The following is a 16,086-nucleotide window of genomic DNA, read 5'->3' as shown; positions in this document are numbered from 1 at the left end:
CTCTCTTTTTAATTTTTATTTATGCTTTTCAACTTTATACATTTCATTAATTTTACAATCATTTTAATTAACATTTCCCAATTTGACTTCTTTTCCCCTCTTTATGCGGTTCCATAACTTTATTTTTAATATCGTCTGCATATCTAAAGTCACTTAATTTACTCCTTAAAAAAACACCAAAATACTTTAAATACATACTCTTATAAAACTGCAGGCCATTACAATAAACCTGGCAATGTTTTCATCTGTTTACAATTTATCTGTACATACTCCACAAACCATTTCCATTCTTTTATAAAAAGCTTGTTGGCTTGATCATGGGTGACACCTGGCTTGAGAGCAGTACATGTGAAAAGGATCTAGGAGTCTTGGTTGACCACAAACTTGACATGAGCCAACAGTGTGATGCGGCAGCTAAAAAAGCCAATGCAATTCTGGGCTGCATCAATAGGAGTATTGCATCTAGATCAAGGGAAGTAATAGTGCCACTGTATTCTGCTCTGGTCAGACCTCACCTGGAGTACTGTGTCCAGTTCTGGGCGCCACAGTTCAAGAAGGACACTGACAAACTGGAACGTGTCCAGAGGAGGGCAACCAAAATGGTCAAAGGCCTGGAAACGATGCCTTATGAAGAACGGCTAAGGGAGCTGGGCATGTTTAGCCTGGAGAAGAGGAGGTTAAGGGGTGATATGATAGCCATGTTCAAATATATAAAAGGATGTCACATAGAGGAGGGAGAAAGGTTGTTTTCCGCTGCTCCAGAGAAGCGGACACGGAGCAATGGTTCCAAACTACAAGAAAAAAGATTCCACCTAAACATTAGGAAGAACTTCCTGACAGTAAGAGCTGTTTGACAGTGGAATTTGCTGCCAAGGAGTGTGGTGGAGTCTCCTTCTTTGGAGGTCTTTAAGCAGAGGCTTGACAACCATATGTCAGGAGTGCTCTGATGGTGTTTCCTGCTTGGCAGGGGGTTGGACTCGATGGCCCTTGTGGTCTCTTCCAACTCTAGGATTCTATGATTCTATGATTTTTTTATTCTCCTGGTAAGTTTCGCCATTTCTGCATATTCCATAAGTTTTTGTATCCATTCTTCTTTCGCTGGGATTACTTCTTTCCATTTTGGGGCAAGTAACATTCTTGCTGCTGTGGTAGCATACATGAATAAGTTTATGTACTGTTTAGGTATATAATTCCCAAGAAAAAAGTTTCTGGTTTTCCCCCAAAGTTATTTTAATCATCTTTTTCAATTCATTATATATCATTTCCCAGTAAGCTTTAACCTTACTTACTACAAGACCACCACATATGATAAAAAGGAACTTCTTTCTCTTTACATTTCCACAGTCCAGGAACCTCTCTCACAGTAGCCAGCAGGGCATCTCTCTGAAGCCCAAAGGTTTTCTCTTCTGGACCAGGCAGAGATCCATGTTGCTTTCCCTCAGATCTCATAGCGAGTGACACAAGGAGAGCCAGCCCAACTCAAGCACCAAAGGCAACCTTGGGAGCAATGGAAAGGAAATGGGGGAGGAGAGAAACAGCGTCCAAAATCGAAACTATTTTGCAAAAAAAAAAACACAGAAAAGGGGAAACATCACTTCCTCTCATTTGCAACGAATTCATGGTGGATGCCATTGCTCTGCAGTCCAAGGTCAGTACATTTCTAGATTAAATTGTGGGAAATGGCTGCATCCTATTTAACATGTTGGGAAGGGGCCCGCTCTGAATCACACCGGCCAGGACCAGACCCCAGACCTCATTTCCTGCCTTGGGTTGGGAGGAGATCAGCAGCCTCTCCTGTTCACTGAGAGGCCGCTGCAGAGGAGGCCCTGGGATGGGGGGCTGCCGAGCAGGTACCAGATCCGACCTCCAAGGATGTACCACAATCATGCATTCCTTGGAGGCCAGATTTGCTGCCCCTGTGGATCCTGCCACCAAAGGCAGTCACCTCACCTAATATAGATCTATTAACAGAGACTTTCTGTCTCATTTCTTCTTACTGACAAAGAGAAGCTTTCACCAAAGCTGGGCTTTGTAAAATTTAACCGTGTGCTTTGAAAAAGAGAAAAAGGGAAGCATGAAGTGTGTTTTCATTCTCACCCACCCTGTCAGACATGCAGCTGAAAGGGCAGAGAGGAAATGGGTGTTACACTTGCAGGACGCACCATCCTGCAGGGTGACTGTTGGCGTTTATGGTGTGAAGGCTGCCATAAACAGATTTTCCTGGCACACTTCCGACCAGATTTTGAGCAGAGGTGAAATACAGTTTGCAGCTAAGAGTGAGGCAATCGGACCTGAGTCTGGATTGATGAGCAACACACAGTTGTCTAAGCAGATTGCTTTATTGCCTGTCATTTTGCTTAATGGTTGCTATTTACAGAGACTGCTGTGGATCCCCACAGCGGAAGATCCGCTTGCATCCTCTCAGCAGATCAAAACCAAAACTCTCTCTTACTCGCACTCACATAAAGTGCTGCGAACGTCCATGACTTTGCTGTCTGATCTTTGCACCTGTATGAACAATCCAACTTCCCAGCCAGAGTGTCATCTTGCATGAAGAAACTCAGGAAGACAGTTTTCTGAAAATGAATGGCCCCAACAGTGACGGAAATCAAGCTCATCCAGGAGCAGAGTATAAACTCTAGTTGTGGTTACATCTGTAACATAAAATAACCTGTGTCCCCTCAGAAATAAAGTGCGTGGGAACAGGAAGAAGTGACCAGGAGGAAGCAAAAACTTCAGAACCTCTTGTTCATCAACCCAGATCCCTGTTCACAAGAGACGGCTAGTTGAGGGGTGAGTATTTTACAATTGGACCCCAGTCTCTGTTTGAAGCAAAAGGCCAGGCTAGACAGGATGCTAAAAATGTCTCATGCTAGGAAATACTGGTCAGGGTTGGTAAAATGTTCACTGGGACTAACCCTTTCCTTTCCTTCTCCAGAAGTCTTGATGAAAATCACTTCCTCCACAGATGCTCCCAGCCCCCTGGCAGTTTTCTGAGAGGCTTGACTGGTGACTTTACTGGTTTCCTGTTCTTTGTTTTTCAGTTGCTCTCTGCTTTCACAGTGAGTTTAGAGTGCCAGCATCGTGCACTTTGCTTGTGACCGTATAGGGACGTTTTCAGAAAACAAACAAATCCGACATATATTTGCGCCATTTTAGTGTCAAGCAAAGGGTGGTCTTGGGCTACCCCTTTAATGATGTACGTATGATGTATTGGGGTAGTGGTCTTGGGCTACACCCCTTCTGTGATGTATGTATGATCTTTCTGGGGGTGGTCTTGAGCTACAGGGTAGGCAATTTCAAAGTCCATATAAGGGCTTGCACACCTTTGTCCTGAGTCCTCCTCCTCTCTCCTGCGTGTGGGGGAGCACCCTGTTGCAACAGCTTTAATAAAGATCAGACTTATAGCTGCTTTGCTTTCATATATCCTGGTCTGGTCTCTGTTCATTTCCTGGCTGGTTTGAGCCTTAAAAGGTGCACTCTCTCCGAAGGTCCAGTCTTCCTTAAGAAGGTGAACCCCTTGAAGGGACCTCTCAATATTCTTATTTCAGCCACAGTGAGCCACACTCACTCCCACAAGAGAGATTTGGAAATCTTTATTGCCCAGTGGTTTTTGCAGGTTTCTGCCCTGCTCAAGCTGCTTCTCTTTACTTTGTCATATTACAGCTTCCCTTTCTATCAACAAAGCAGCAAACTCTTCACCCACTATGGCCTCAGCATCACCATCTGTGGACATGGACCAGGACGCCTTGTGTCCCATCTGCAAGGACTACCTCACAGATCCAGTGACTTTGGACTGTGGACACAACTATTGTCAGGGCTGCGTCACCAATTATTGCAGGATACGGGAAGAACAGGCTATGGGGCATTTGGAGTGTCCCATCTGCAGAGCCCAAATGCAGAGAGGGAGTTTCCGCCCCAATTGGCAGCTGGCAAGTATAGTAGAAAAAATTAAACTCCTGCAGTTAAATAAAGGGGGAAAGGATATGTGTGTGAAACACAAGAAGTACCTTGAACTGTTCTGCAAAGAAGATGAAAAATTGGTTTGTGTGGCTTGTGAACGATCCCCAGAACACAAATCGCACACTGTGGTGCTTGAGGAAGAGGCTGCCCAGGAATACAAGGTAGGAAATTATCTTGACACTTAGTAATGCAATCCTTTCAATTTTTTGTGAAATATTGCAATGTGGCTGGAAAGCAATTCCCGTGGCAATTAGATGTGTTATTGTGTACTGTTAAACAGCTTGGAAACACACAGAACAACTGTAAGTTTTAAGGAAAACCCCACCACCAATAAAATATAAAATGCTGTAAAATATTAAAAACCTTAATCCTGAGCTAGGTTGAAGCGATGGACATGAGGCAGGAGTTGATAAAGCAGGTGAGCTGCGCACAGGTGAGCTGCATGCAAGCTGCTGGCCAGCCCTGTGGAGCCTCCTTTTATTGAGACAAATATGCAAACCAGGCAGATACATTTTGGGCTGTGACCTTTACACATCTTCTGGTCCCGAGATCGTGGGGTGGTACAAAGTTATTTTGGCAACTGTTTCCACCGCGTCACTTTCCCCTTGCACAGTGTATGACGAAGGAGACGAAAGGTCTCAGAGACAAAGGTTACAGACAGGACACCGCAGACTACTGAGACCACAAAAGGTTAGACAGAGGCAACGATGTTCAGACAGCCATGGCTTTGTCTGTGAGGGGTGTGTGTGCTCCGCACCCCAAAGTCACGCGTGTAGGCAGGCTGAGGCTGCCTGCGGGTGGGGAGTGTGCTCCCTCCGGACCCCACTCCCCACTCCGTGATCATCCCTACACTAGGTGACAATGTTTTTAAAAAAGAAAGAAAGAAAAATATGTTACTAAACAGTCAGATACCAGCCACCAGCTGGCGCGGAAAGAAGACAGCACTCAAATTTCTTAAAAATACAAAACTATATGCTGGATGCAGATGTGTTAGTAAACAATCTCATTTAAGATTAGCAGTGAGGCCATTGGCATTTAATCCAGGACTTTCCAAAAGCTAACACATGCTGGATGAAACCTCAAGTTTCATATCCTTCCAGATCAAGCACCATAATATAAGGAGAGCCAGGCTGGGTCAGGTCAAAGGCCCATCTAGACCAGCAGCCTCTTATCATGGTCAGACAGCTAGGTAACCCTTCTGGGTTCTGCCCCCTCCTGAGGTTTCCAGTATTCAAAAGCAAATACTCTACCACACTGGAGAGTCACTGCTGTATTTACTTTTGACCCTTCAAATGAAAACCTTTTCTCCACAACAAAGCAGCGACTGGGGATCAGGGGTTAGATCAGGGTGAGGAGACACAGTTCTTAGTTCTCATTAAAAAGTGTGCTTTTATGGTGCTGGAGGAGACTCTTGAGAGTCCCATGGACTGCAAGAAGATCAAACCTCTCCATTCTTAAGGAAATCAGGCCTGAGTGCTCACTGGAAGGACAGATCGTGAAGCTGAGGCTCCAGTACTTTGGCCACCTCATGAGAAGAGAAGACTCCCTGGAAAAGACCCTGATGTTGGGAAAGATGGAGGGCACAAGGAGAAGGGGACGACAGAGGACGAGATGGCTGGACAGTGTTCTTGAAGCTACCAGCATGAGTTTGACCAAACTGCGGGAGGCAGTGGAAGACAGGAGTGCCTGGCGTGCTCTGGTCCAGGGGGTCACGAAGAGTCGGACATGACTAAATGACTAAACAACAACAAGAGCCTTTGCAGATGCTACTCTCAGTCGCAATCACAATCTGAGCTTTCGTTTCCTCTTTAGGGACTGATCTGCAGCCGTCTGGAGATTCTGAGGAAAGAGAGAGAAACAATTCTGGCCTGTCAAGCTGACACGGAAAAAGAAAGCCAAGATCTCCTTGTAAGTGTCACTAGGAGTAGTTATTATTTTTTTAAAGTCCTCACGAAAATCAATCAGCATCTTAGTGCAATTTCTGCTAACATGTTTTAAACAACTATATATAGCTTTATAAAGAGTTATATAATTATATAACTTTTTGTAGACATCTGAAGGCAGCTTTTCATGTTTGATGTGCCCGTCCCCCCCGTATTTTTGCTGGAAGCCACACAGAGTGGCCGGGGCAACTCAGTCAGATGGGTGGGGTATAAGAAAATAATAGTAATAGTAGTAGTAGTTGCATGCAATTTTGCCTAGTATACACATTTTTTGCAAAGCAATTTCCCCTAATATTATTCCTTTTTCTATGCCTTAATAAATGCATTTTAAGGCACACTTTACCTTAGTATATGCATTTCTGTAGTTATTACTTGGCTGAAGAACTGCATTTCGAAATTCAAAGAAATGTGAATTTCAAAAAATTGCTGAGTTTTTCTCTGCATGTTTTTTCCCCAGAAACTGCTAATGAGGTAATTTTGCATTTGAAGCCAAGCTGAACTGAAACTGTTCCCCATGAGGCAGCTCACATACACAGAACATAAATTAGTTGCAACCTTCTGATTTGCCTTACAGATTCTAAAAGAAATGTCTTTCTAAATGTGCACTATCTTTAATCTTTAGGAAGCTCAAGTCGACTCAAGACTTTAAAGTAAACAGAACAGTGCTGGGGATGTACAGGCTAGATCCGCCCCGCTTCTCCTCTGTTTCTAGTCATTTACTAGTCATGAAAGAAAGGTAAAGGTAAAGGACCCCTGGACAGTTAAGTCCAGTCAAAGGCAACTATGGCGTTTGGGCACTCATCTCACTTTCAGGCCGAGAGAGCCGGCGTTTGTCCACAGACAGTTTTCTGGGTCATGTGGCCAGCATGAGTAAACCACTTCTGGTGGAATGGGACACCGTGACAGAAACCAGAGCATATGAAAATGTTGTTTACCTTCCTGCCACAGTGGTACCTATTTATCTACTTGCACTGGTGTGCTTTTGAACTGCTAGGTTGGCAGGAGCTGGGACAGAGCAACGGGAGCTTACTCTGTTGCACGGAACTTCTGATTGGCAATCCCAAGAGGCTTAGTAGCCAGTGTGAAGTGAGGACTGTTTTAGGTCCATGGAAACTCTCTGACCAACGTAAAAAGCAAATTATACCAAGTTCAGAATTGTACCAGGAACGTCCATAGATAGAAAAAAAAACCATTGCTTCCACAAGGTGGATGGCAACAGAAATGGCAAGGGATAGGGCAGAGCTAGTGTGTTCAACCCTGCTGCCTCCCTACTGTGTTTACTTTAAAACCTGAAGAAGAGGACTTCCTTATCAACTGAGGGCTTGTCCACACTTCCACTTGTCCTGAGCCTAGAAAGCATGAGTCCAAGCAGGTTTCCCCTTTCCCCACACCTTCCCAGTGAAAACTGCCGCTTGCTGCTAAATTGAAGCAAATGTCCAGAGAAAACCCAAATTTAATAGGAAATGTGGATAAGCCCTGAGCACTGGTTTCATGTCTTTGAAAAAAGGAAGAGTACTCCAAGTGGAATTTTCATAACTCTCCTCCTGATGTTGTAAAGACTGAGACCATATTCCAGACTCTTATTCTCTTTCTTCCTGCTTCTTGCAGAAATTAACAGAAACCGAGAGGCAGAAGATAATGGAGAAGTTCAGAAAACTGTACCGGTTTCTTGAAGAACAAGAAGTACACCTGCTGAATCAGATTGAAGAGGTGGAGAAGGAGATTGCAGGGAGAAGAGATGCGCAGCTGGCCAGACTCTCCAGTGAACTCTCCTCTCTTGAGAGGATCATCCAGGAGATGGAAGAGAAGAGTCAGCAGCCAGCGAGTGAACTCCTGCAGGTAAAACGGCGGCATGAACAGCACAAGGCTCAACTTGGGGACGAGGCTTTCTCCAAACCTTTATGTCCCTCTTGCATCTATACAAGTAGTAAAGGGACTCAGCTGATGGAGGCAGATGCACCTCCCTAGGGAGGACCTTCCACAACTAGGGAACCAGCACTAAAAAGACCCTGTCACAGGGCAGTGCCAACGGAGCATGCCAAGTACTGAGGGGGAAATGAAACTTATACCCATGAAGCTTTAACATTTTGTAATACATTCCTCACCCCGCCCCCCTATTCAGCCAGAATCATACACATCACATTCTGTCCTTCGTGTTGCCAGGCTCAGGCTCATTTTGCTTTGCAAAGTACATCAACAGCTTTAATTAACAAAAGTAACATTCTTATTCCACGCAGATGCTTTTTCATATCCAGTTGTAACCCATATTCTCCATTCTAGAGTCTTATCCACAGGTCTGGGGTGAGAACAGAGTAGTCCCTGGGGAACCTTTGCAATAACACAGCTCTGTCCTTTCCCTTTAATCAAACAACTTTGCAAGTGCATGCAACAAAGTTAATCCATCTTTTGGACCTTCACGCCACATTCAATCAATCACCTGCAGCTTTGTTGACATCTTGTCAAGAGGGGTGCCCTTCACTTTGATCCAATTGTCCGAATTTAAGGGGAATCTGCAGCGTTAAGCAGTTGTAGATTGAGGCTGTCTCACTGATAGAGTGAGCTCGGAGCCCTGCCTCGTCGGCCACCAAACAACGATTTCCACCCCTATAATTTTTTTTATATATATAATAGTTTTTATTAAGAATTTTGTTGATACAATAGAGAAAAGACAGAATAAACAGAAAATAAACATAAGAAAGAACAAGCATAAAATTTAACATCTTGCAGTACCCATCTTTTCTTCATCCTTTGGACTTCCTCACATCTCACGCTCCTGCGTTCCAAATTTATAATGCTTTAGCCAGCAACTTATCACCTTATTTCAGTTCTTATTAAACACATTTCCAATGTTTTATCCCTAATTTTGAATATTTTTATCTAGGTCTTAAATATCTAATTTTAAGCACAATGTTTATTCAAATTTCCACCCCTATCAGCCACCAGCTTCGGCATGAAAGGGCTTCTGCACCTCCATTACATTTTTTTTAAAAAATAATTTAATCATTTTTTCAATGCAAACAACAACAAAAAAACCATATACCATAAAACCACAATAACACTAATAAGACAATTTAACAATTCAGATTTGAGTACTGATATACCTATAACTACACTTTTATAACACTATTTCCCCACCTCTCCTCCCCCTACTTCCCACCACTGTCCGCCTTATCACTTAAGTATTCCTTCCAGATTTCTTCATATTTATCCATTCTTAATTTGCGTCAGACTGACATCAGAGGGCCAGAGTCCATCCATCCCAGGGCTGAAGGGGTTTCATAATGTGGCCTGTGGTGTGCAGTGAATTCCTTTCTCTTTCCCCCTCTAGGATGTGAGAAGCACCTTGCAGAGGTGAGTGGATCCTGCTCATTTCCATTAGCAGCACTCTGTAAGGCTGGGAAAAGACCAGAAAGACAGTACATAAAGCCTGGCCCTCCAAGCTCCTGATGGAGAGACTGTTGGACAAACTCCATCATTTCACTGGCACAGATAGGGGCCTCTCTTTTGAACTTGTAGCACCCCTATTCTCAACCCAAGAATAAGGACCAAAACACTGCTTCCTCCCTCCCCCAACCACACATTGCTGGAGGCTCCTGTTGGATGTTGTATTCATTGACTTGCTCTTCAAAAGCCATAAGGAAGGCAAAGTTAGATTTTGTTTTGAGCAATGGAACAAAGGCCTCAGGCAGCAGGTGCTGGAGGGAGTGGTTCCCATCTTCCTGAGCCAGCACCTCAGCAGTGGGAAGGCTTAATTCTGGTTGGCCTGGGCTGCCTGCCTGTCTCACATTGTCACATTCTCCCCACCTGCAATGTGTCACAGCCAAGGACACTGGGAACGGCCACTGACTGAAGGAATAGGCACCTCAGAGGCACACCCTTGACCACACCAGGCATGGAGAGGGCCCATGAACTGCTCTGCTCCCATGACAGACCCTGACTACCACTTCCTTGGCATGGCAGCATTTGCCTGAGAGGGCAGGAAGCCGTTTCTCATGAGGGCTTTTCACCTGCTATACTTAAAACTTAGTTGGTCTTTAAGGTGCTACTGGAAGGGATTTTTTGTTTTGACTATGGCAGACCAACACGGCTACCTATCTGTAACTTTCTCCTCTGTAACCCCTTGCACAGAGCTCCTTGGAATTCCTTCCCTACTGGAAAATTTGATTTTGTTGTACATCTGTGGAAGAACTACCTCAGCCTCTGAGACCATCTGGTGCTAGAGCAAAAGTAATCTAAGTTGTCCAACCATGATACCAGCAGCCTCAAGAAACAAATATTTTAACCTTGCTCAAGTCTTGCTAAGAAAGTGCCTACTCTATACTTCCACACAACAGGAGAAAGTTACATTCTTTGGAGCAACCAGTGTTTTAGTTGTTCCTCTCAAGATATATCAGTTCAGTCACTCTCCAGCAAACCCCCATGTACCACTCAAGTTCAGATTAAAGGTCACAGCAGCCATCTTTTCCTTCTCCACACCTTCACTGGTGACAGCTAGAGAAAGGAAATGTGTGTTGTAATGTCATCGCACTCAGGATAATTTGTGCCGCTTTCTTGTGGAAATCAATGAAGTGAAGTTGGGTCAGAGAAACTGAGTATTACAATATTACCTGATGGTGTTGAATAGATGTACATGGGGGGAGGCCTGGGGTAGCTATTCTGGCCCTCCAGTGTCTGGCTGTGAAGTCTGTAGTAAGGGAAATCTCTTCCTCTGCGCCTTCCTGTCCCTCTAGGCCTTTTACCATTTTCTTCCTCCTCTTTTTTCTTTTCCTTTACTAGGAATTATGACTTTGAAAGTTTAACATTCTTTTTCATCAGGTATGAGAGAAGAGAGAGACTGCAGAATCTGCTGGCTTTCCCTCTAAAGCTAAAATGGAAGACCTCCAGATTTTGTGATGTGAATCTCCATCTGCAGGACGTGATAAAGCACTTCAAAGGTATTGAAGAATGGCTGCAAGGAGTTTATGCTCAGCATTGTATTAGACCAACATAGAGCTTGCCAGGCGCTTACTCTATTGTATTTTGCTCTTGCTGTAGACAGGGGTAGGACCATCATACTCGTGGTCAGGCAACCCCAAACTCGGCCCTCCAGATGTTTTGGGACTACAACTCCGATCATCCCTGACCACTGGTCCTGTTAGCTAGGGATGATGGGAGTTGTAGTCCCAAAACATCTGAAGGGCCAAGTTTGTGGGTGCCTGCGCTTGGTGGTCCAGCCGTCATTGGATTTTCCTCAGAAAAAAATTATGGGGTATAAGAAATTGTGACTGCCACAAATAAAGAAAGCCCACACTAGGCTGTATATTAAGGCAGGATTTCCCCCTTCTATTGTGCATCTATTTACAATTCCTTTGGAATGAGAGCTCTGCCAGTCTTTCCTCAGCAAGCTTAGTTTCTCATGGTGTTTAACAATTCTGGCTTTAATAATTTCCCCTACCACTAAGGCTGCCTCCATCTCCCCCCTGCATCCTGTTACAGGATTGCTATTGCTTGGGCTACCCTCTGCTATGGACCCCAATTTCAGGGAGAACATTCAAAGACAATCAGATTTAATGTGGGATATTTTTATTCTGCTGTTTTGAAGTCTCGTTTACCATTGCTGAGTTTTACAGTTTTCTTCTTAAGTTGTTAATCCTTTGTTCTACCACTTGAAATAAGGATACAACAGATTCTGTGTTGCTTTTCTATCAATACTTTATTGAGGTATAGCAGTGCAGTGTTTAAACTTGATATATTTCTTCTTCTTCAGATGCTGTGTTATTCAAACTACAGTTTCAGAAAGGTAAATTTCCAGTGGAGACCAAATGCACAGGAGGGAGGGGCACTGGTATTTCTTTGGGGGTTAGATAATCTTTTCTTTAGACTTTGGAACTATCAATAGGTGGCAAAATGCCTTATAGCGGCATTTGAGTTCTTCATATGTACATTGAATGACCAGAGGATGGGTTTATTTTATTTTGTTTTGTTTTGTTTTATTTATTTCATTTCATTTCACTTCATAAAGTTTATACACTGCTTTATTGTAAAACAAAAAACCGTCTGACACCTAGCGTGGAAATTGCCTTTTTCTGCTGCACACTAAGTCAACATCATCATCAATCTATCTACTATGAGCCCAAGGTTTCATGCATCACTTTCGTTGAATTGCATTTGCCATTTTACCGCCCATTCACTCAGTTTCTGGAGCTCTTCAGTGTCTCTTTTTTGGTTCAATGCAGTCATCATAACTAAAATCAGGGAGCAGCAGCATCTAAAATTACAGTCATCACAATAAAATGTGTGATGCTCCTTTTTGTAATCTCTTTGCAGTCACAACTTTGCATTCTGTCCCTGTGCACAGTTTCATTCAGGATGACATTTTGCTGGGTGCTCCACCTCTACCCTGTATGCAGATATGCTACATACTGAGAGCAAAATCATGCATTTGCTTTTATACATATATGTTCATGGTTTACCAATTATGATTATTATTTATACAAATATTGAAGAATAGTTTCCAAACTGCTCTGGGGGTGGGAGGAGGAGGAGGAGGTGTGTGATGATATTGGCACTAGCCAATAGGCACCCACCACAGCCAAGTTTCACTAGATAAGCTACAAACTGGCAGATCCAGTTTAGGCACAGCTTGTTTCAAGGCATGCGGAAATACAAATGCAGGTGTGCTTTCAGTACAATATCTGAGCTTTAAAACAACAACTGTCAAACCCAGGGAGACTTTGGCAGGCTTCAAGATAGCAAATGTGCATGAAGTGGTATCATGTTTGTAAGAAAACAACATGGAAGGAAAGTTCAGAAGTTCACAAGGCAAGAAAATCTTCTTGGTTGCTTAATTTTGCTTCTTTCCCAGATTGAAATGTGACCCTTGAGCCAGAATTAGTCCTACTTCCAACTGAAGCAGAAATAGGTACAGTGGTACCTTGGTTCTTTGAACGGCTTAGCTGCTGAACAAATTGGCTCCTGAAAACTACAAACTCGGAAGTAAATGTTTGCAGTTTGCAAACATTTTTTGGAAGCTGGACATCAAATACAGCTTCTGCTTGAGTGCAGGTTTCGGGAGTTGAATGGACTCCCAGAATGGATTAAGTTCGAGAACCAAAGTACCACTGTAATGGTAACCTTAAAGGTAAACCTTAGTGAGGGCATTAAAGATTTTGTGGTTGTTCTCTCCTTACCTGAACTGGGGGGCTCTCACCCCTCACATCCCTGAAGCCCCAAATGACCAATTCACCCAGAGAGTATCAGATGAGGGCAAATTCCTTCCTCCCCTGGGTGTTATGTACTGAGTCGAATAGGATCCAAACTGCAGCAGTCTGATTGGTCCTAGAACAATAGGATCCAAAAGGCAGCAGTCTGATTGGTCCTAGAACAATAGGATTCAGAATGCAGCAGTATGATTGGTGGGCAGGAACCACCCAATCATGCTCCAGATTGAAGTGAATCCATAACCTGATTGGCTTACAGTAGAATTCCGGAATTAGCCAATCATGTGCAGCCCATTGTGTAAATAATGTATATAAAGCAGATACTTTGAGGGGACATTCATTCCTCCTCACCACCATGAGCTGAATAAAGAGCATGAAATCACTTTGCGACTCTGAGTATATTTCACTGCCCCTTCTAATCCCTTTCTCCTTCTCCTTCACTTAGAGCTGAATAAAGATTTACTGGGTGATTTTGCTTCTTGGAAGATGCCTGGATTGACAGCAGGGGCCCAATCCTGATTTTCCTTATCTTCCCTCAACAGCAAATGTCACTCTGGATCCAGAGACAGCCCATGCCAGGCTCATCCTGTCCGAGGATCAGAAAAGCGTGAGAAGGAGAGACAAAAAGCCACGCCTGCCTAAAAATCCTGAGAGGTTCAGCAACGGGCCTTGTGTGCTGGGACGTGAGGGATTCACAGCAGGCAGACATTTCTGGGAAGTCACTGTGGGAAGTGAGGGAGAATGGGTTGTGGGGATCGCTAGGGAGTCTGTGAGGAGAAAGGACAACTTTGCCTTTTGTCCTGAGGGAGGGATCTGGGCTGTGGGGAAGAGGGGAGATGAGTACTTGGCCTGCACCTCCCCTGTTTCCCATCTCTCCCTGAGTGAGGAGCCCAGGAGGATCCGGGTAACTCTGGACTATGAAGGGGAACGTGTGTCTTTTTTTGACGCTGCCTCAGGAGCTGAACTCTACACATTCGTAGGAGGCTCTTTTTCTGGAGAAACCCTCCTCCCTTTCTTTTATCTGTGGGGAAATAAAACCCACCTCAGGATCTCCTGAAGAGACTAAATCTGCCTCACAGGCCCAGATGAAGTTGGGGATGATAGGAGTTGAAGTCCAACATCATCTCAAGAGTCACAGACCTCTCTCCCCTCTCTAACCAAAGTGAGATACCTGAACAAAGAAACGACCTTTCTTTCCCCACTGTATGTACGAATGGAAAACCTAATGAGAACTTATTTAATTGGTCCCCCCCCCAAAAAATACTCACACATTATTTAATAGTAACAACAAATTATTGTTACAGATAGGTAGCCGTGTTGGTCTGCCATAGTCAAAACAAAATAAAAAAATTGAAGAAGTGTGCATGCACACAAAAGCTCATACCTAGAACTAACTTAGTTGGTCTTTAAGGTGCTACTGGAAGGAATATTTTTATTTTGTTTTAACAAATTATTGAGCGCTTGCCCTTATCACTGAAGTACTTTTTTCAAATTTCTCACATCACCCCAAAGAAAAAGCCCACATCTTCCTAGTGCATAATTTAGAAATGTGGAAGCCTTGAACCCAAGTAGCAACCCTGAAATGAAAAAGCAGCTACGTTCGTGCGAGGGGGGCACCATGGCTTTTGTTGAGATGCCTGCCCTGTTCCAGCCTCCAAGGCTTTGCTATTTCTTAAAGAATTAAACAAAATAATCATAGTGTTTTTCTTTCTTCACTCAACACACTGCTTCATGAACCTTTCTAGAAAGGAGAGCATCCCTAGGATGTAATTCCTAGTGTGGGTTTTTTGTTTTTTGTTTTTGGATGCTCACCGAAAGGAATGCAGAAGAGGGAAATCTATTTTCATAGGGTCTGACCTTGGAAACTTTAGCCTAGGCACATAGTGCACTTTACCACTTCAGACTGCAGCAAGAAAAAATCCATTTTTTAAAACGTTCCTTTATGTTGAAAAAAGGCCCTGCACATAGAAACCTAGTACAATAGAGAGCAAGTGTAATGGGGGTTGGGGTTGCTCGTGCGTAAGCCGCAAACTGCTCCAGGCTGAGTAGTTTGGTTAAAACTTTCCCCTGGCTGGACAGCCAGTACTCCGTGGCTGTCTCAATCACTGGCAGAATCCGTCAGTGGGCGTTTCCTGAATTTCTTCCAACATAAAAGTTCTTTGACACTAAGTCTCCGCCTAGCCTCCCTGCGCGGAAGCTTTCTGCGCAGAGTGGGCGTCCCAAGAGGAGGTCCTGTGCTCTCCCCGCTGGTCTCGCTGGAACAGTCCCGGAGCCTTCCCTCCGAAGCTCCCTCAGCCTCCCCTTTCTCCCTGGCGTCACGTCTATTTCCTTCCCCAGCGGAAGCTGAAGAATCAAAAAGGGCATGCCCTACCTTCAGTTTGCCCAGGACGCGGGTAGCGCTGTGGTCTAAACCACTGAACCTCTTGGGCTTGCCAACAGTAAGTTTGGCAGTTCGAGTCTTTTCACTGAGGGCATCCTTCCCATCCATGAAAACTTCAACCTGGACCAATTTTTGAAATCTTTCTTTCATTTTCAGAATAATCTTTATTGGTTTTTCTGTTACATACTACACATCCACATATTGTATTACATTTTGCATTTATACTTGCTCCTAGTAGCTGACTTCCCTCCTTCCTTCTTCTGGCTTTTTTATATCACCTCTAATTTTTTTGCATTGTCTTTATCCCTTTTGTGTATTGTTGTTGTTGTTCCACATTTGTCCATAAACTGTCTGTAAACAAATAAATCCTTCTATATATACAATTCTTGTTGTCTGTCTATATTCATTTACAACTACTATTAGTTACATTGGTCACATTATACGTTTTACTTCAACCCACTCCAACAGACCCTTGAGCAGAGTAAGAGACTAGACATCCTGGCCAGGAGGACAGGGGAAGCCCCTTTTACACGGCTCTTCCTTCAGGGAGGTGCGTTTCCTTTAAACTGGGTGTGTTCCTCCACAATGACAGTATTTTATT

The 16,086-nt window shown here is 43.9% G+C and overlaps 1 protein-coding gene across 1 annotated transcript; it reads left to right on the top strand.

Annotated features, from left to right (window-relative positions):
• The first annotated feature begins 1,293 nt into the window (after positions 1–1,293).
• LOC309336825 (tripartite motif-containing protein 10-like) lies at positions 1,294–14,397 on the top strand. Its single transcript, XM_081853201.1, has 8 exons — positions 1,294–1,648; positions 3,667–4,124; positions 5,776–5,871; positions 7,515–7,745; positions 9,235–9,257; positions 10,683–10,840; positions 11,653–11,685; positions 13,648–14,397. Exons 1-8 carry the CDS (start codon positions 1,519–1,521, stop codon positions 14,160–14,162), a joined length of 1,644 nt encoding a protein of 547 aa, XP_081709327.1. The 5' UTR covers positions 1,294–1,518; the 3' UTR covers positions 14,163–14,397.
• Positions 14,398–16,086: the final 1,689 nt, after the last annotated feature.

Source organism: Podarcis erhardii, assembly GCF_964252035.2.
Source record: "Podarcis erhardii genome assembly, chromosome: 2".
Classification (NCBI taxonomy): Eukaryota; Metazoa; Chordata; class Lepidosauria; order Squamata; family Lacertidae; genus Podarcis; species Podarcis erhardii.
The sequence above is the reverse complement of the archived record's forward strand: the minus strand, read 5'-3'. Positions and strand labels throughout refer to the sequence as shown.

Bases quoted from the DNA above. Each gene is read 5' to 3' on its own strand.
- LOC309336825 (XM_081853201.1), top strand. From the start codon at position 1,519: ATGGGGGAGGAGAGAAACAGCGTCCAAAATCGAAACTATTTTGCAAAA. The intron at 4,125-5,775 runs GTAGGAAATTAT...TTTCCTCTTTAG, and splicing joins AGGCTGCCCAGGAATACAAG to GGACTGATCTGCAGCCGTCT. The intron at 9,258-10,682 runs GTGAGTGGATCC...TTCCTTTACTAG, and splicing joins GTGAGAAGCACCTTGCAGAG to GAATTATGACTTTGAAAGTT.